We start from the raw sequence: 18,652 nt of genomic DNA, 5'->3' as shown, positions 1-18,652 counted from the left end.
CTGCTTCCAGTACCAGTCACCTCAAGTAAAGCCCTTAATCACAGTTACGGGCTTGAAGGGCTTCAAGTGGCCCACAGCGGAACTGCATAGAGAATACAGAACGTGTTCATAACAACATAGCAGCATTGAACATGAAGAATGAAGTAGCCTGGAAGGCTGAGGATTCTCCTCATTCATTATCCCTGTTGTCAATGAGTTTCAGTTTCGATGCGTCATTAAAACAGAAACAGGGACGTGGAATGCTGGGAGGTTTTGACTGGGTTCAGATTTGTGTTTGTTTTGTTGGTTCTTGGTATGTTTTAATTGCTATGATATATTTGGTCTTCATAATTATATAGTTTGTCGTTGCTTTTAGGACATTTGGTACAATAAATAAACAAATCTAAAGTTAGACCTAAACTGATACGGTGATACGGCTGCAACATCAGTCAATTTCTGATGCTCTGCTACTTCATATACTATTCTACTTAACCGTTAGGCATACCTGATAAATAAATGAACATCAATTTGTAACGCAAACGCACAGGAAAGATTGAGAAGGTAGCTCTTTTAAAAGGACATGATATAATAGCAGTCAACATCAACACTGAGTTTAATTCAGACAGGTTGAAAACACACAATTAAATGCCTTGATTAAATAAGGGGAATCCGGAATAAATGTACCAATAAATGTTAACGAAGAGATTATTCCATTGTGTTAATGCAATGCTCGATTCATATATGTGAAACTTTTATCCTATAGGCCTACATGTACACAAAGCTTAAAGTTAGCATAATAAATCCGTCACATATCTGTGTGCGTGTTGATACGGCAAACGTAGTATTCCTTATAATACTTAGTATAACAATTTTTCCTCGGACTTACCGTATTTTATGTTCGCTGAGTCAACGTCAATATCTGCAGGGGAAAGCATGACAAAAAGTCCGTCGTAAAGAAGTAAAGGCGCATGCAATGGTCCAGTACGGTAAAGCCTGCGTTTAGAAATGTAATACATCAGCCTAAATACATTTATTTTCAATTTAAAAACATTACTTTCTCTATGGAGAACATTTTAACAGGCGCGTATTGAAAAAAAGTTTGCTATAAACGCTAATATAAATAAATACATCCCTCAAAATGAGTGATGACGTGTTACTCGGGTCCTTTGGACTTCCGGGTCTGTGTGTACTGTGGTGAGGAATCCATCTAGCCAGAAAAGATGTGAGTTTCAAACCGTTTCTGGAAGATTTGCTCTTTAATACATGTTCCATTTCTGGGCTCACACTCTAGCTCTTAATAACGCAATATAATTATCTTCTTCAGGTCTAAAGTAACGTTTAAAATCACACTGACGTCGGATCCTCGACTACCATACAAAGTGTAAGTCTAGTGACAGCTCATCATACACACCGGTTTGTGTCTTGCTGTGGTCATTCATGGATGTATTTAATGGTTTGATTTACAGCTCATCGCCATACATTATCTTAGACGTGCAGCCTAAACGTACACTGTCAACCTAATAGCTGGTCCAATTGATCAATATTCCCCGTGTTGTTTTTATGTATCTGTGGGATGTCGTCCTTTTTGTTTACTCTGTTTTAAAGCAGGCTGCTCAATGTAACAGCTGCTAGTTAGTAGAGAGCCCGTGTTCTGTGTGTTTCGTGGTTGATTCATGGTGTGTGTGTGTGTGTGTGTGTGTGTGTGTGTGTGTGTGTGTGTGTGTGTGTGTGTGTGTGTGTGTGTGTGTGTTACAGACTCAGCGTCCCAGAGAGCACCCCATTCACCGCAGTGTTAAAGTTTGCCGCTGAGGAGGTAAGATTTCACCAACAGTAAGCCTTGATATTGTGACGGTTGTGTTGTTTGTTTGGAGGTTGGTACAAACATGTTTGTGGCGCATACAACTGTAATCTAGAATATAAGCATCCATACAGGTCCTACATACAATAGGCTTATTTGAGTTGTGCAGTGATTTAAGAAGAAATAAAAATCCAAATTCTCCAATATATCAGCGACCCTTTTAATATATATTAATCTGAATGGAATAAGAAGCCTATAGTCATGATTATTCAAACAGATGGGTTATCATTAATCTAACCAAGGCTACCCATTCCCAATATACATACATATAGTACAAGTACTATTTTTAAGTACCAGAAGGTACAACGTACAATAAGTGCAGTGGGGGGTAAGGAGGGAGGCTATGCAGAGTCAGGGTGAACATATTTGTGACTATTTGTGAAATCAGTTAACACCTATTTTTAATGTACTATAAAGACAGACTAGTCGCTGCTTACAGAATACTTGCTTGGAATACATGGTGTGTGTGTGTGTGTGTCTGTGTCTGTGCTTCTGTGTGTGTGTGTTTGTGTTTACCCGTTTGTCCTAAGGAAAAAATCGACACATAATTACCACCACTGGAGGGCTATGTGTGTTTTCTCGTTATGTGGGGACAGTTTTAAGAGCGGGTAACAGCCTCCCACAACGTCCTGCAAATTGGAGCCAGTGGGTAATAGGTAATGGGTTTGTGTGTCTCTGTCCCACAGTTCAAAGTGCCCGCAGCAACCAGCGCCATCATCACAAACGGTGAGCTCCCTCCGATACCCTGCTGCTGTATTATGGTCTGGTTTGACACTGCCTCCGGAGGGTTTCTCGTTGGAAAAATGGGCTTGGATTCAAACACTGGATCTCTATCAATGACATTGTAATTGGCCTTATAATAGGATACTTGTAATTGGAATTAATGCGTACTTTATCTTATTTTTATAAGATAAAGGGATAAAAACAATCATTCTTTGCACAATTGGTATTCTTAGTTACAGACGAAATGTGTGGTATCCATTAGGGCTGCTCGATTATGGAAGAAATCATAATCAGGATTATTTTGGTCAATATGGAAATCACGAAAAAAAAAAAAAGAACTTTGTAACTTGGAACTTTGAAATTTCGCCTTTAAAAAATACAAAAACGGTCAAAAAAATATTTTTCAAATCTAAAATAATGTACAGATATGTATCCAGCTGTAGAACACTTGTTTCAACTCGACAATGTTTCAACTCGATTATTTTAGTTTTCTGATCGTTAAAACGCTAAAATCAAAATCGCATTTACTATTGTTAAGGGTGGTACTGGTAACCCTTACCAGTACTTACTGCTTGAGACAGGAATCGTTGAAAATGTTGAAAATGGAGACTGCCGCTTTTCCACCGCACATGTAGCACGACTCGACTCGACTCGACTCGACACGGTAGCAGCACGGGTCGTTTTCCACCGCAAATAGTACCTCCTGGACGTGGGCGGGGTCGGCTGCGCGAAAGGGCCGTGACGTATTTTTGTACGCGACGCAAACAACACCTACGCAACCCACACATGGACAGAACCCACATAATAACAATGGAGGACATCGATGCGATCGTATTCGTGTTCGTATTATTAGCTGGCATGTTGAAGAAGTTGAAGAAGTGGAATATGTTGGCTGCGGCGCTGCTATGGCTGTTACCAGCATGGTTGCCATGTCGCTCTCGTGACTTCGTCACACTCTCTGGCCAATCAGTGGCCGGCCGTCTGCTGACGTCACCTTTTAGCATCGGCTCAGCTCGCTTAGAACCTAGAGCGAGGCGGTACTAAAAAAAGCAGCCACTTCAGGCACCAGATACCATGTTTTCGCGGTGGAAACGCCAAAAATGCGTGCTGAGTCGAGTCGAGCTGGTACCATGCAGTGGAAAAGCGGCATAAACCTCTGTTGACCCAACCCCTCTGTCTCTCGGCTCCTATGCAGATGGGATCGGAATCAACCCGGCGCAGACGGCAGGTGAGTCTTCACTCTCTCTTCGCCTTCTTCCTGATCTCTCAGCGTGACTGCAAAGGATACTATTGATCGAAGCCGCTGTCGCTGTTTTGGGCTTTATTACTTTGTATGGTTCTGCACATGGCTGAAGAGAATATGTGTGCAGGGTGACGTGTACCAACGCCCACTCGGCCCTATGTCTCTCGGGCCGCGCTGGCCTGTCGGAGGCTAGTAGGGCCGTACGTCTGTCGGGGTCTGAATATTAGGGCTGATCTCGTGGTTCAGATTTAATCAGCCTGATTCATTATCACCTGGGTGGCTCCCAGCCCGGCTTGTAAGTCGTCCTGGATAACAGCGGCTGCCGAATGCACGTGTCATTAGTCACAGCAGAAGGGTGCTCGTTTGGCTGGCGTTGTTCACTGTTTATTATTGACGCATCTTCAGATGCGAGCCACAGTGGAATTAAAAGGGGATTAGTGAAACACCAGAGGACCGCCCCCCCGCAGTCACTGCTGTTCTCAACAATATAATAAGCTTATACTTCTTATAGAGGTGTATCAATCTGGTCCTTCACTTTATGGCCTTTTGCTTCGACACAGATCGGGTAGCGGAAGCAACATGGAGGCTGAGCGAAAGGCATGGACCTGTAACCAATGGCATCGTTAACTCAGAGGGGCCACGAGCTGAAGTTCATAGGCAGTGACGCATGGTGGATGTTCAATGGCTGCCGACGGTTTCTGTGTAAGACGTAGATAAAGGCCGGCTGAGATGGGTGGTTTAATGGCAGCCCGAGTCAGGCTTCTCGCTCTGCCATTCATGCTGTGTCCGTCTAAGAATAGCTGCTATCTTGAGACGACTCTCTCAAAATGGTTCTCGCCTCCCGTCGAAGCTTTCCCTATCGCAGGGAAGAAAGGCACTCGTTCTTTTTCTTCAAACCCCTTTGTCTCGAAAGAGGCGAGATGAAAAGCCGAGCCTACTTGCGCACCGCTGACCCGTCAAACAGAACGAATGATTTGTGCGGACAAAACGGCTCACGAAACCTTCCACGAGAAAGGAACCCTCTTACAGTCGACCCGTCTGCCCTGGTGTACGGATCGTCTGGGCCGTTTTGCAATACGTTGTACATTGAGATGTTGAGCTGCAGAACAAACGGTATGCAAATCGCCGGCTTAGAAGCCGACGCGGTTGCCCCCGGCTGCGCTTTGATGCGCCGCACCTCAGAGCCTGACACCGCATCAACTCTATTTGTGGTCCATTATATTTCCATAGCCCTCCGTCTCGGTCACACTCGGCTCTACTGTAGTTTTGTAAATGTAAACGGTTCAAGGATTTATAAAAGGTTAGCGAATGCGTGATTCATTTTGAACACATGAATGGAGAAGGAAACCGAATCACTGGCATGGTGTCATAAACGGAGTAACCCTGATTTGATGAACGGCCAATGAGTCCACGGTTGCTCGCTGCACCCACTGGCTCGGCCGTGGGAAAGTGGGTGGGGGGGGGGTGACATCACCGTGTGTAGGGAGCCTCGCTTGCTTCAAATGAGGTCATTTCTGTCAAAAGGGACGTCCACTGATGAGGGACGGACTCTTCTGTTGCTAGGTCAGTCCTAGCAACAGAACAGAGTAGACAGCCTCTTGACGGATTTCACTCGCAGGCCATTGACACGACCACATCCGTCAGCCAGCAGGTGTACATAATCCCGCCGCAGTACTGCTGGATGCATAGGCGCCGCATACTCCCTCCCTCCGCCCAGAGCAACGTCGTTATCTGCCTGGCTTATGTAACCACCCACAGCTTCGATAGGTATCCATGTGTGCTTTGAATCTTTCTTTAGGAGCTTTAGTAAAAAGGTTTATATTAAGCTCTGCAGTGTTTCCTATGGGGAAGCCACGCTTTCAAGTAGTTGTAAGCAGGGTTTTTTTTTTTTTTTTTTTTTTTTTCTCCTTCCCTTGACGTTGAAGCCTCTTCAGATCCTCGCGTGCTGCTCGTTAGTGACAACGCCATGGTAACGAGGAGGCCGTATTTCGATCAGAGCGGGGAAAAGGGGCCCCCGGGGGCCCCGGAGTGCAGTTTAATCACATTCATCCTCTCGGCCCCGTGTTGAAGATGATCTAGGTGTCTGCCGGGGGCTGTGTGTCTCCGGAGGTCTGTCGTCGGGAGACGGTTACTGATGCTCGAAGGAACGGGACTCGAAAAGCTGCTGGGGAAGAGAAGCCAAGTCCGCCGTTTTCTGATGATTTAGTCGTGTTATGGGACATATTAATCATGTGATTGATGAGTCAAAAGCCTTCTATGATCGTAAATGCGTGGTTTTGAATTCAAGCCCTGTGGTTTTAATATCATTTTAACCATGTGGACCAAGGGACAGTAAATCCTGATTTAATTAACAATTTTCTACTCGTCAGTCCAAGCTTTTGTTTTTCTCAATGTTTTTTTGTATGACATATGCGTTTAGTCTTGTCAGCGGAGGCTTTTTTTAAAAAAAGAAAAGAAAATACAAAGCAGACTTAAGTTCTTAGGACATGTGTTCAAAGTGAGCGTGAGAGCAAGCATCAAAGCGCACAATCAAAACATTCCCTGGGCAGCCGACCTAGTTCGTAATTAACGACGAGACGGAAGTTCAGTGTCTCGCTATAGGAACCTGCGCACCTTAATAATTAATAATAAAAGCCCCAATCTCATTGCAGACATAGCGTGTAGAAAGTTTATCACATCCTTCTTCACATTTCCGAGAATGATGTGTCTTTTATTTGTTCATTTATTGATGTTTGACTTCCCTGTCCGCTAGACTACCGCTGTGACACCCACATCTCGTGGATCGATAACGTCTAACCTCTGCGTCTGCAGGCAACGTGTTCCTGAAGCACGGCTCGGAGCTGAGGATCATTCCCCGGGATCGCGTGGGAGGGAACGGACGGACGGGCAGCACGACGCCACAGTGACTCACCCGCATGGACCCCTGTAACCTCCACCACCACCACCTCCACTACCACCGCGACGACTCATCAAACCCAGGAAATACCCCAGACATCGCTTCTCGGTTATTTTTTCTTTTGGTTTAATTGTAGTTTTTTTTTTCTTTCTCCCCTATATTTATTTTTATCTGCAATGAGTCACCTGTATGGAAGCTTTTCAAATGCCGCGCATATATAGATATGAACGGACAGCATGCCAGTGGAAGTGTGTATGTCTGAACACTGCTTTGGCAGGGTTTCAGTCAAGCAGGGTCGCTCTTAACTGCACTGGAAAGGTGGAGCTGTAACAACGCGAAAACTCTTGCAAAAAATAACGAGCATGGAGTTGGCATTGCTAAATGTTATACCTTTTTTTTTGGACAATAAAACATACTACTAGGCCCTACGTGTGTCTAACCATCATTGTCTTCGCATGTTTACTTTCCTAATTGATCTGTCATACAATCGGGACAATAACATTGCTAAATTATTGAAAGCTTTAGCTTAAGGTATGTTTACATAGCTCTATAACTAGAACTAACGACGTTATTCATTCCCACAAGAAGATGCACTTCTTAATCAGTCAAACCCGGTATGACCCATCATGAACAAGTTTTAAACGACAGGTTTGAAACCTTGCTAAGTATATCATGGGCTATGGAAGAAATTACTATTTTTAAAATGTTATAAAATATGTATTGTGTGTGTTCAGGGACCTCTGGCATTTAATGATCTATTAAGCTTCGTCTGTAAGGATGTTTAACTACTTACTATAGTTGGAATAAGTCCCGCTTCTCACGAGCAACAGATCTTTGCTGACCTCTGTTGGGTTGGCGCTGTAATTTCACCCTTACTGTTTGAACAAATTCTTGAAAGCTCATGAAACACAGATTCACATGACGAGCAGGTTCATGCAGCATGGAAGATACTGGAGTCCATCTAGCCGGTGGTAACTGTCACTGTAGAAGGCTGGTAGGACCTATTCAAAGGTCAAACATGTGTCATGGACCTATCGGGTGACCAGAGTGTCACATGATCCAGTCGACATCCACAATCTGTGCCACCATTTATAACATGTAATTACTGAGAAGCTATTTTCTTTGTGTCTATTAAAGAACAACATTTGATCGTATCAAACTGTTTTCTGAACACGATAGTTCACATTGAACACAGCTCTGCTTGTCATTTGCATGTTTGACTTGTGCAACGGCTGCCATTAGTAAGTGTTCAGACTCGCAACACTTTCTTCTCAAATTGATCGCTTTCTTCAGCCTAGGTTTGAAGTTTCCTTTCACAACACTATACACATGTAAAGAAAAACTAAATCTGTGGCGCAAAAAGAAAAAGTGAGAAAGCCAATTTAGTGACCAATGTAGACTCTCTCCATAGCTCTCTCCTCAGTAGCTCAAAAATTCTAGCTGACCTTGACCGTGGTCGACTAGGAGAGAGATGGATGGATTGCTCCGTGTACAACAAGAAAAACAACCTTGTTTATGCTAGCCTGTTTTATTTCAGGGTTATGACACTGGAAACGTGAGATGCCCCCAGGGTCAATAGGTCATTATCAGTCAAGTCTAATAGGTGTAGGTTTGAAGACTCCTGACAATCTAAATTGTCAGGAAGTGGCATAGAACAAAGAAATCAATGTAAACCAATAACATTGAAATATCCCAATAATATTAAAGGTGGGGTATGGGATTTGCGAAACGCCAGCAGATTTTGAAAATACACAGCTCAAATGATCCTACCCCTTCTCCTTCAACGCTGATTCTGACTCCCCCCATTCCAAGTACATGGACGTGCAATCATGCACGAGCGAACACAGATGCGCGGGAGCGAGCCATTAGCTAGTTAGCTAGCTCCAGTAGCTACCGCAGGATAACAAACAAGCTTGCTCTGGGTCACGAGCTTTGAGTACGTGCACGAAGGGGTCGTGCGGGGAGCGGGGGAGAGGGAGTGCAGTACGACCGTTTGATTGACGTACTTACTGTCCAATGCCACTCGGTGGGTCTGGAAATCATTGGCTGGAGTTTTTCGAGCCCTGCCCGTTCCACAGATGATTGACTTGTTTAATTGCATGTCAGTACTTCTCACTCAGTGGCTGTAAGTGGGTTATGATAAGGATTTCAAGTAATTTTGCAAAAATGGCCAAAAAAGAGAATTCCATACCCAACCTTTAATAGAAAGAAAGCTGTTTGAATATAGACTTCCAAAGTGATACATATTGGTCTATATGGGTCCAGCTAAATAGGGACAGGGGTTACGGGTCATGCAGGGCCCATGTTCTTGCGGGCCACCAAGAAGAACGAGGCCTCGTAGTCGCATTTGTGGTTCTGCTCCCGGTTCTCCGCTGTCTGCGTGGCGAAGTCCAGCAGAACCAGCCCCAGCCGGGTCAGGCTCTCCTCGATGAAGTCCCGGCTCAGGCACACGATGGGGAACCTCTGCTCCCCCACGGTGTAGTAGTTCTCCCCCAGGTCCCCGATCAGCACCAGGACGCCCCCGGGCCGCAGGTGGCCCACCACGGCCGCCAGGGACCGCCGGTACGAGTCCCGGTCCGGGCAGGCAGCCTCCAGGCACAGGGAGGACAGGACGCAGTCGGCGGGCTCCAGGACCACGGGGTGGAAGGGGTTGTCCAGGGTCACGTCGCAGGCCAGGACCTGGCCGATCCTCTGCCGGAGCGTGGCGCTGATCTCCTCGGGCGTCCTCCGTTTTGAGAGGAGAGAGAGCGGGGAAGAACAGGGAAAAATGATGGAACGTTACGCCGGCGTCACAGTTTAACGATGTGCGATTTAGGAGAATGATAGAGACGGCGTACTAGACACGCTACTACCAGACATTGGGATGGAGCCCCCACAACCTGCTTTAAAGTGGTCCTTCTCCACCTGATACCCTACCCCCACCTACAACAACAGCGGTCATCTAACCACATTTGTGGATAGTGGAGACAGAGATTCCGGTTTTTTTTACTCTGTGTGTGCCGATTGTTTGATATGTAAACACACCATGGAGCTAGCTAGCGTGGTTTCTAGAACCTTTCGTACAGCAATAATGTATCAACAACTTGACCAGTGGAAGTTAAGCAATTGTTGTCATGGTTAAGCAAGGAAGCTGCAAGGAAGCTCTCTCTCTCTCTCTCTCTCTCTCTCTCTCTCTCTCTCTCTCTCTCTCTCTCTCTCTCTCTCTGTCTGTATATGTCCGTGTGTATGTGTGTCTTTGTGTTTGTGTGTTTTATTCGTGAGAGAGAGTGTATGTTAATCTGTGAGCGAGTGTGTTCTTTAGGGAGTGTGTTATTAGTGAGTGTGTTCTTAGTGAGTGGGTTCTTAGTGAGTGAGTGAGCGAATGAGTGAGTGTTCAGAAGGCCTCCCGACCAAAAAACAGCATCTGACCCAGACATCTGGCTCTCCTATCGGGCTGTCTTCCACTTCTTCCCCTGGGAGGTGGTGATCAGCATGACCCCGTCCTCCATACAATACCTGGTCCCCTCCAGCTCGCAGACAAACTGCATGTGGGCCCCCCAGTCGAAGTGGCCTTCCTCGGAGCGCAGCCACTTCTCCAGCTCCCTGCGGTTGACCTCCGTGTAGTCCGACAGCACAATCTCCTGGTAGTGGGCGCAGGCACTGAGTACCGTATGCAGGGTGGGGCCTGTCCCCACTTCAATCAGCCTCTGGCCCTTGTACTGGCCTGCACAGTCAGGAGGAGCAGCAGGTATAACAGGGACATCAGGAACCGACAGAGCTGCTCACAAAACAATACACTGAATTGAGCATTGTTGTGTCTTGTGTATTGACTGAAATGCTGACACTCAATCACAGTGTGGTTGTGTTATCCTCATGGTTTATGTAATCCATCTTTTTTTTTTTTTACGATTTTTTCTTTTTTTTTTGTATGCTTTATTGTAGATATATATCGACAGGGCGGTATCGGAGGAATGAAAATAGGTGAGGAGGAATAAAATAATCCTAACATTTTCTTTTCGAGATAACAAAATCAATATCTTAAGTAATAGATATCTAATATAATTAATATCTACTCACCCACAGGTAACTTATATCTGTGGTTACTTTGGGCGACAGGGCGGTATCGGAGGTAGAGGGGAGGACATGCAGCAAAAGACAACGGGCAGGAATCGAGCGCGGATCGCTGCGATCAGGACTAATTTGTATACGCGCTCTACCCAGTGAACAACCGGGGCGCCCCTTAACCCGTTTTTAACAGAAACGGCCGCGAGAAAGTGCAAAGCTCTTTGGCAGCGATTTGTGAGATTGATAGTTTGTCGCTAAACTGGTTGACCCTGTAGTAGGGTGACATCACTCAATCACAAAATCAAGCCATCCCATCCGCCCCGATATAATGGTTCTCTTTCTCTTTATCAAAGTGAGTGACCAGAAGAACGCAGTGTCAGACGTCTCAGTCCCCAGTAGGCCTACCTGAGGAGAAGGTGCGGCTCAGGTGGGACAGGACAAACTTCACAAAACGCCAGTTGTCGCTTTGCTCCGGGGACTGAGCTGGCTGATAGCAGTAGCCCAAGTACGTTCCGGCGTCGAATTTGGTCTGGTAGATCTCTTTTGAGGAGACCATTGGTGGGCTGGAGTCATGGTCCATGCCTTCTGAACTGCCTTTGAGGACGTATGGACTACATGGAAGAGACGACACAATGGTGAAACTGTTGTGGCTCGCTGCTCATTCTGCCTGTCTGTCTGTCTGTCTGTCTGTCTGTCTGTCTGTCTTCTCCTGCTGTCTGTCTGTCTTCCTGTTCCTGCTGTCTATCTGGCTGTCAACTGCCTGTCTGTCTAGTCGTCTTAGTGTCTCTCGTGTCCGCACCAAACTCAAAACTCAAGCACCCAAATTTAGATTGTGACTGACGGGGTAAAGAAGGTTAATACAAATAGATGGACAGAAATATTTAGTAGATATAAATAAAGTCATAATGAAATATAAATGGCCTGTCTCCGTTTATCTTGAAACAATATGACAGCTGATGACGACAACCACCAGTCAGTCTACAAAACGTCAGGGCTGAGTTAAACCAAACCGAAGTGCAAGATGAATTGCAAAGCAACCGTAACCTATAAACCTATAATAATAAATAAACTTATTCCTTGCAAATCCCTTGAGTAACCGTAAGGTCAAAGAGTAACTGACCTGACAGCCGTTTGTGAAGGACCGTAGGCTCCGACGCACTTTATTTTGGAGCGCCGGGTCTGGCCACGCCCACACAGCGCCTCGGCCTGGACGCGCGCATCGTCTCACCTTTCATATCTTGTTCGGCAAACTTGTTCAGCGATCAAACCCGTTGGAAAATCACGGAATGAAAATTGGTGAGGAGGAATAAAATAATCCTAACATTTTCTTTTCGAGATAACAAAATCAATATCTTAAGTAATAGATATCTAATATAATTAATATCTACTCACCCACAGGTAACTTATATCTGTGGTTACTTTGGTAGAGTAAAAGATGATAAAATAAATAAAAGAGCTGAGCATAAGTACAGACAGAAACGAAAAACAAAAAAGGATAGAAATGAAGACCACAAACACATTTGTCAAATATAATTTATGAGTCAAGTATTACAATGGGTCTGGCTCTGCTGGACTTCAACACGCAGCTGGAAAAGAACCGAAAGCAGAATACGAAAGGCGACTGGTAGGCCTCGTTCTTCTTGGTGGCTCGCAAGAACATGGGCCCTGCATGACCTGGAGGGGGAGCAAGAAGGCTTGTCTTGGTCCGGGTTCTCCGGACTTCTGAGGCGCTTGACAGTAGGGCTCTTCGTACAGGCCAGGGGCTACTCAATTTGACATTTGACTTCAAATTGTTTCAAAACACATGCGATTGCAACTCAACGTAGAAGAGACGTCCTTCACAAGCCTACCCGATAATAATCGAGCACTAATTCAAAACCAAACCTCTGGCACTGCGTTTAAACAATCCCTGCAGAATAAATAATAATAATAATAAATTAAATTTATATAGCGCTTAATATGGTACTCTAAGACGCTTAATATAGAAAATGAATAGAGAATGTATAGTCATCACGCCTGTTTATCATTTTATTATATAATTAAATGACCTTCGCATAATTTGCTGTTCCCCGGTATTGTACTGAGTAGGTGGTTCAGGTGGCTTCTACGTCAAACACAGCATTTGCATAATGTTTTAATTGCACAAATTCTCGTTTTATTTATAGCGCACCTACGCGCTATAATCCTCCAATCATACTCTGGCGCGTGTAGCGAGATTAGGGAAAGAGCAGCTGGTGACCTTCTCGTATTGAGGAACTAGATCTCTAGAAAAGGTTAATCCCGATTGGGTTTAATTTTTCTAATCAGAAAATTAATTTCAGCGTCTCCTCGTCGTCCCCTTATCATTTTGACTAGGTTTAACGTGTGGCTCTTCAGGTGGTTTAGGGGCTGATTCGAGATCCTCGGGTCCTACTGCAGGGTGGCCGTTTGTGGGTCGATTGCTCAAAGTCATTCAATGTTTTATCGACCCCTCCGTCTATCTCTCTCTCAGACGTCCATCCCTTCTTTTCTTCCCCCTCTCTATCCATCCGTCTTACAACTTTCATAAATATTGCTGTACTAACATCGTGTCAAACAACCATCATACTTGGATGCACATGTTCCATGTTACGTGCTTGTGATTGGCCAGACCCGGGCAAGTTCGGTTGCTAATCTGTCTGAGCGGGGCAGACGCTTGCACATGCCAGAGCATAGAAAAACATGAGCTCGCAGATTCGTCTGGTACCTAGGCTACCAGTACCCTGCAACACAAAATGTACCATGTCCCATGTCCCCAAAATGAAACAAAAGCATTCCTCAGAATGGAAATCAGCTATCCTGAAATGGAAAATCCTGACAGTGCATCGACTCAGAGTTCTGGTTCAAGTTTCCAGATATCCTAACCTTCTTCATTTTAAAACAGGCCTCCATTCTTCTGTGACTACCTGATATCCCGTCTGGGGTTCATAAAGTAGGGCCTACCTTCCTCTAAGCGTCTTGACATAAAGCCTAGAGGCAGTGGCGCAAAAAGTGGGTATGCACTATATGTGGCACATAGGGGCACCAAAGCGATGGTAAAAATACCATCAAATGACAAGAATTTGAGGAGAATGTGGAACCGAGAGGTGACGATGAGGTGGAGGAGGATGTGGAACCGAGAGGTGAAGATGAGGTGGAGGAGGATGTGGAACAGAGGGGTGAAGAGAAGGCCTTACTCAGAAGATCCATCTGGCCACCACCACACCAGATTGTGGACTCATTTATGCAGTGCATGGTTTAGAATGCCCCACAGAAATGTCCTGTTGGGCCATATCCAAGATCAGAGAAGAGTAACGGTATTTTTCCCTAGCATACTAACTTCGTTCAATGTCCAATGGAGAAAAAGTGCAGTGGGATTGGTTACTGGACTCCAAAAGTAAGAATAAGGTGTAGTGTTTTACATGTAATTTATTTGGTGGAGCTAGAGTTGTTGCACACGGGTACAATAACTGGTTGTGTCTTTCAAAAACATTTTGGGGCCCTAGGCATGATTGCTTAGTGATGTTTAACCCATCCAAGATCTTTTGTATCTTTTCTAATGACAATGATCCTCATCTTTTCTATCTTTGTCCCTTGTTACCTGATTTCTTTAGCCATATTTGTAATATTTATTAAAATAATGCTGTTTTTTGTGTAGTATTTGTATAGTCCTGATGTTTTTTCTGTGTCCTATTTGGTATATGGTTACTTAGTTTGTAGTTTGATGAAACCCCTCCATCCTCTTCGGTCTTCTGCCTTCCGATCCAGTTGTTGCCATGTCAGCCCTTTCGTCTTCATCTCCTGCTCTGTGGTTCTTCTCCAGGTGACTCTAGGTCTTCCCCTCTTTCTCTTGCCTTGTGGGTTCCATGGCCCGCTTTGTAATTGATTTGCTTTTTCTGAGTGTGTGGCCTATCCATTTCCATTTTCTCCTCCTGATTTGGGTCTCTATTGGTTCTTGTTTGGTGAGTTCCCAAAGGTTGGCATTTGAGATGGTGTTGGGCCAGTAGATTCCCAGGAGGCATCGTAGACAGCGGTTGCTGAATGTCTGTAGTTTGTTGAGTATGGTGGGTTGTCTTCCAGGTTTTGGATCCGTAAAGTAGAGTGGACTTGACATTTGAGTTGAAGATTTTTAGTTTGGTCTTGATTGGTTTGTTTTTTGTTTTCCAGATTTTATTCAAGATGTTAAATGTTGTCCTTGCTTTCCCAATTCTGGCTTTGGCATCCTCCTCCGATCCTCCTATATTAATTACACTCCCAAGGTATGTGAAACTGGTTACATCCTCTAGCTGGTTTGGATCCATGCTTATCTGTGTGTTGTTCTTGTTGTTGATTCGCATTAATTTGGTTTTTGATGAGTTGATTTTGAGGCCGAACGAAGCAGCAGTTATCTCTAGTTTGTGTGATTTCTCCTGCATCTGTTGGTGGGTGTGTGCAAGTAGGGCCAAATCATCAGCAAAATCCAGATCCTCTAGCTGTTCGGTCAGGCTGAAAGGCGGGACCCCTCTGGAAGGGCCCCTCTCGCTTCCTCTTTCCTGTGAGAAGCGAAGCAGTAAGCAATATACTAGGCTTGATCACGATGAACATTTAGCCAGTGAGCAACAGACTTTTACAATAAAAAGAAGAAACTGTGTTAATGCGAGATAAAATAATTGTCTGCGATAATAACGCGTTAACTTGCCCAGCCCTAGTAACAACTAATGTTAGCTTGCCATGGTTATTTGCCTCATGAACAATGCTTACAACATTAGAGATGATAAGATATTTGTTTGCTTACTTTATCAAGCTGGCTCAAGATGTTTCCTACCATAAATGTAACTTGCATGCCTAGATGACATATTTGCAGGATTTAAAAAAAATCTGAAAGAAAAGGTGAACTAAAACGTTTTTAACCTTAAATGTTGTCAGGGCCTTAGCTTGTATCATATCTTCAGGTAGTTTATTCCAGCTATGTGTTGCATACTAGCCAAATCTTTTTTTTTGTTTTGACTCTGGAAATAATTACCTGACTGAACCCAGTTGATCTTAAAGGTAGAGGGTTCATATCTGATACTTAGGGTTGATTGATGCTACAGCAATTTGAAGTCATATTCTCCTATTAAATCCCATTGTATGTTGAGTTTCAAACAAACCCGAGTTTACCTGAAGCAAAGTCAAATAATACACAAAAGGGTAAAATAGGACCTAGGCTGCTTTTATTTTCACTGATTGACATATCTTAACAATTTAAAAGCATTTTTGGTCATATTTTCCCTTAAACATCAAAACAAAAAGTTGGCCACCGATAGCTCCTAGGCAACATGTGGGCCCTACGTGGGTTTGAAGGCATGGGACATGCTTGAAGATGGGACCCCGCCTTTTTTCCTGCTCACCTGATTTATCCCCTGTATTCAGTGGCGGACTCAGGGGGGGGGGCAGGGGAGGCGACCGCCCCCCCCTCGTGGCTCAATGGTTGAAAAAGCGCGCTAAAGTGCCCTTCAAGAGTGTCGAAAACGAGAGGGAATGCCTTATTGGCTGCCCTTTTCACGTGCAAAACATGATTAGGTGCCCTCTAGGGTGGCCCTCTAGAACAAGAAAATTCAATGACGTGCCTTAATGAGTGCCCTTATAGTCCCCTTCTGCCCGTCTGGTGCCCTTTTAGTGCCCCCTTTAGTACCCTGATAGTGCCCTTCTGCCCGTCTGGTGCCCTTCTAGTGCCCTGATAGTCCCCTTCTGCCCGTCTGGTCTTTCTAGTGCCCTGATAGTCCCCTTCTGCCCGTCTGGTCCTTCTAGTGCCCTGATAGTGCCCTTCTGCCCGTCTGGTCCTTCAAGTGCCCTTCTAGTGCCCTTCTAGTGCCCTTCTGCCCGTCTGGTCCTTCTACTGCCCTTCCAGTGCCCTTCCAGTGCCCTTCTAGTGCCCTGATAGTGCCCTTCTGCTCGTCTGGTCCTTATAGTGCCCTTCTAGTGCTCTTCTGCCCGTCTGGTGACCTTCTAGTGCCCTTCTGCCCGTCTGGTGCCCCCATGGTTGAAAAAGTGTGCTAAAGTGCCCGCTATGGTGGTGAAGATGAGAGAAAGTGCCTTATTGGCTGCCCTTTATACATGAACAAAAATTAATGAGTTCCCTAGGTTGCCCCTGATGATGATGATGTGCCCTCTAGAGCAAGAATATGGCAAACCGAAAAAAAACATGTTGTGGTTAGCTATTGAGGTGCAGACGTTCCTCTCTTTGGTAGCTGAAGAACGGGGAATGCGAGGCGTTGCTTTCATGTGGCGTCGCCATGACAAACAGCTACATCGAGTGGTACTTAAATCTCCACTGGCTAACGAAGCAAAAAGCGGATTAAGAGTATGTCAGTACCCATAGTGGAAAAGCGCAATTAGATGCTACGTAATATTTTCAGTTTGCATAATCCGTTTAAAATGTATGTACATTTTTTGAGCGTTCAATATCATTCAAGTGTAGTTCATTTCATGCAAGAGAGACGATAATGGTCAGCTATCCCCTCAACATGAAGGAAAACTTCCTTAAATGTTTCTGTAGCTGGCTGTCAGCGGTCAAAGACTGTATGGTAGCGGCACATTGAATTTTCTCCAGTCTAATTTTTACTTAAATGTTAGTAAAGATGAAAGCAGTAAGGCATCCTCCTTTCTTTGGCTAAAATGTGAAAGTGCACAATGATGTGAACAACTCATTTTGGTGTTGATAAAGTCGCTAGAATAAGGGGAAACAGTGTCTTTGAAGCAAAAGAATGTCTGGGGCCCCAACATGGGGCCCCACCAGCGGACACGGTGGCTTTTCTAACTTGATGGTGTCTTGTTCCCCCAACGCACTTGTTACATCTCCATGTAACACTTAAAAGAATAGTTGGGCTCATAATTTGAACGGGGGGTCTGCGCAATGTGAAAGTGCACAATGATGTGAACAACTTGTTGTTCACATCATTGTGCACTTTCACATGATGTGATAATTTAAACGGGATGTGATCACATGATGTGATAATTTAAACGGGGGGTCTGCGCAATGTGAAAATGCACAATGATGTGAACAACTTGTTGTTCACATCATTGTGCACTTTCACATTGCGCAGACCCCCCGTTTAAATTATGAGCCCAACTATTCTTTTAAGTGCTACATGGAGATGTAACAAGTGCCCCGAATGGGACCTTCAAGGCAGCGTTTGCTAAGGTTAGGGGATAGGACCTTCCAGGCAGCGCTGCCTTTAAGGCTCCGTTGGGCGAACAAAACACCATCAAGTTAGAAAAGCCACTGTGTCTGCTGGTGGGGCCCCATGTTGTCCAGAATGTGCCCTTTTTCTTTTTTCGCCCCTGCCTTTCAAACAGTCTGAGTCCGCCACTGCCTGTATTGTTAGTGCCCCCTTGACAGATTGTTTTATGCTGTTTCTTAGCTCCCCTAATTGGTTCTCTCCGTCCTGTTTCTGCATGCCTACTTGTCCGCCTGTTTTTGGATTAAACCACAGTTTTGAAAAGCAGGGGTAGATTCTTTAAAAAAAAAAATATTTGCCTTGCCCTGCTTCAAATCCATCTTTGGAGCTTTACTCTGCTTTTGGGTTCAGATTTCACGCACACACCTGACAATTATGTATGTTGCCTACTTACCAACCTAGACCCAACCTAACACCAAGTTTAATCCTGCATGAAACCCATGTGGGCCATTGACATTGGGCCATTATCGAAACCGTGGATATTCCCATACAAGGCCCGTTTTTATGTTATTTATGTTTAACATTAATAAATAAAATGTCCATAAGAAAACAGCAAATTAGAATAAACTGATTCATTTTCATAATTAAATCAATGTGTTTAACCTTCAATTCTGATGAGGTTATTGTGTTGAATCCTGGTTGCATATCGACGTTGTCATTTATTAAAAAAAAGATAGTGTCAGTTCCCCTTAGATAATTCCCCTTTTCTTACG

The 18,652-nt window shown here is 44.6% G+C and overlaps 2 protein-coding genes across 3 annotated transcripts; one reads left to right on the top strand and one right to left on the bottom strand.

The window, feature by feature from the left end:
• Nucleotides 1-1,113: 1,113 nt before the first annotated feature.
• On the top strand, nucleotides 1,114-7,144 carry ufm1 (ubiquitin-fold modifier 1). Of its 2 annotated transcripts, XM_030361945.1 has the most exons (7): nucleotides 1,114-1,201; nucleotides 1,304-1,360; nucleotides 1,735-1,792; nucleotides 2,524-2,563; nucleotides 3,756-3,788; nucleotides 4,364-4,505; nucleotides 6,615-7,144. In XM_030361945.1, coding segments are annotated over exons 1-6 (294 nt in total). In that variant the 5' UTR covers nucleotides 1,114-1,199; the 3' UTR covers nucleotides 4,468-4,505; nucleotides 6,615-7,144. The 2 variants fall into 2 exon arrangements, with proteins under 2 accessions (XP_030217805.1, XP_030217806.1); XM_030361946.1 differs by lacking the exon at nucleotides 4,364-4,505.
• Nucleotides 7,145-8,880: 1,736 nt separating this feature from the next.
• zgc:64002 (nicotinamide N-methyltransferase) lies at nucleotides 8,881-11,967 on the bottom strand. Its single transcript, XM_030362571.1, has 4 exons — nucleotides 11,864-11,967; nucleotides 11,149-11,354; nucleotides 10,195-10,402; nucleotides 8,881-9,424 (listed from the first exon to the last, which is right to left on the bottom strand). The coding sequence occupies exons 2-4, from the start codon at nucleotides 11,321-11,323 to the stop codon at nucleotides 8,989-8,991; spliced, it is 819 nt and encodes a 272-aa protein (XP_030218431.1). The 5' UTR covers nucleotides 11,324-11,354; nucleotides 11,864-11,967; the 3' UTR covers nucleotides 8,881-8,988.
• Nucleotides 11,968-18,652: the final 6,685 nt, after the last annotated feature.

Source organism: Gadus morhua, chromosome 7 (genome assembly GCF_902167405.1).
Source record: "Gadus morhua chromosome 7, gadMor3.0, whole genome shotgun sequence".
In the NCBI taxonomy this organism is placed as follows: domain Eukaryota; kingdom Metazoa; phylum Chordata; class Actinopteri; order Gadiformes; family Gadidae; genus Gadus; species Gadus morhua.
This window is presented reverse-complemented; position numbering and strand designations above follow the sequence as displayed.

Coding starts and splice junctions, on each gene's coding strand:
- zgc:64002 (XM_030362571.1), bottom strand. CDS start 11,323: ATGGACCATGACTCCAGCCCACCAATGGTCTCCTCAAAAGAGATCTAC. Junction 10,403..11,148: donor GAGCCGCACCTTCTCCTCAG/GTAGGCCTACTG, acceptor CTGACTGTGCAG/GCCAGTACAAGGGCCAGAGG. Junction 9,425..10,194: donor TGCGAGCTGGAGGGGACCAG/GTATTGTATGGA, acceptor CTCAAAACGGAG/GACGCCCGAGGAGATCAGCG.
- ufm1 (XM_030361945.1), top strand. Junction 1,793..2,523: donor TAAAGTTTGCCGCTGAGGAG/GTAAGATTTCAC, acceptor TCTGTCCCACAG/TTCAAAGTGCCCGCAGCAAC. Junction 3,789..4,363: donor CAACCCGGCGCAGACGGCAG/GTGAGTCTTCAC, acceptor GCTTCGACACAG/ATCGGGTAGCGGAAGCAACA.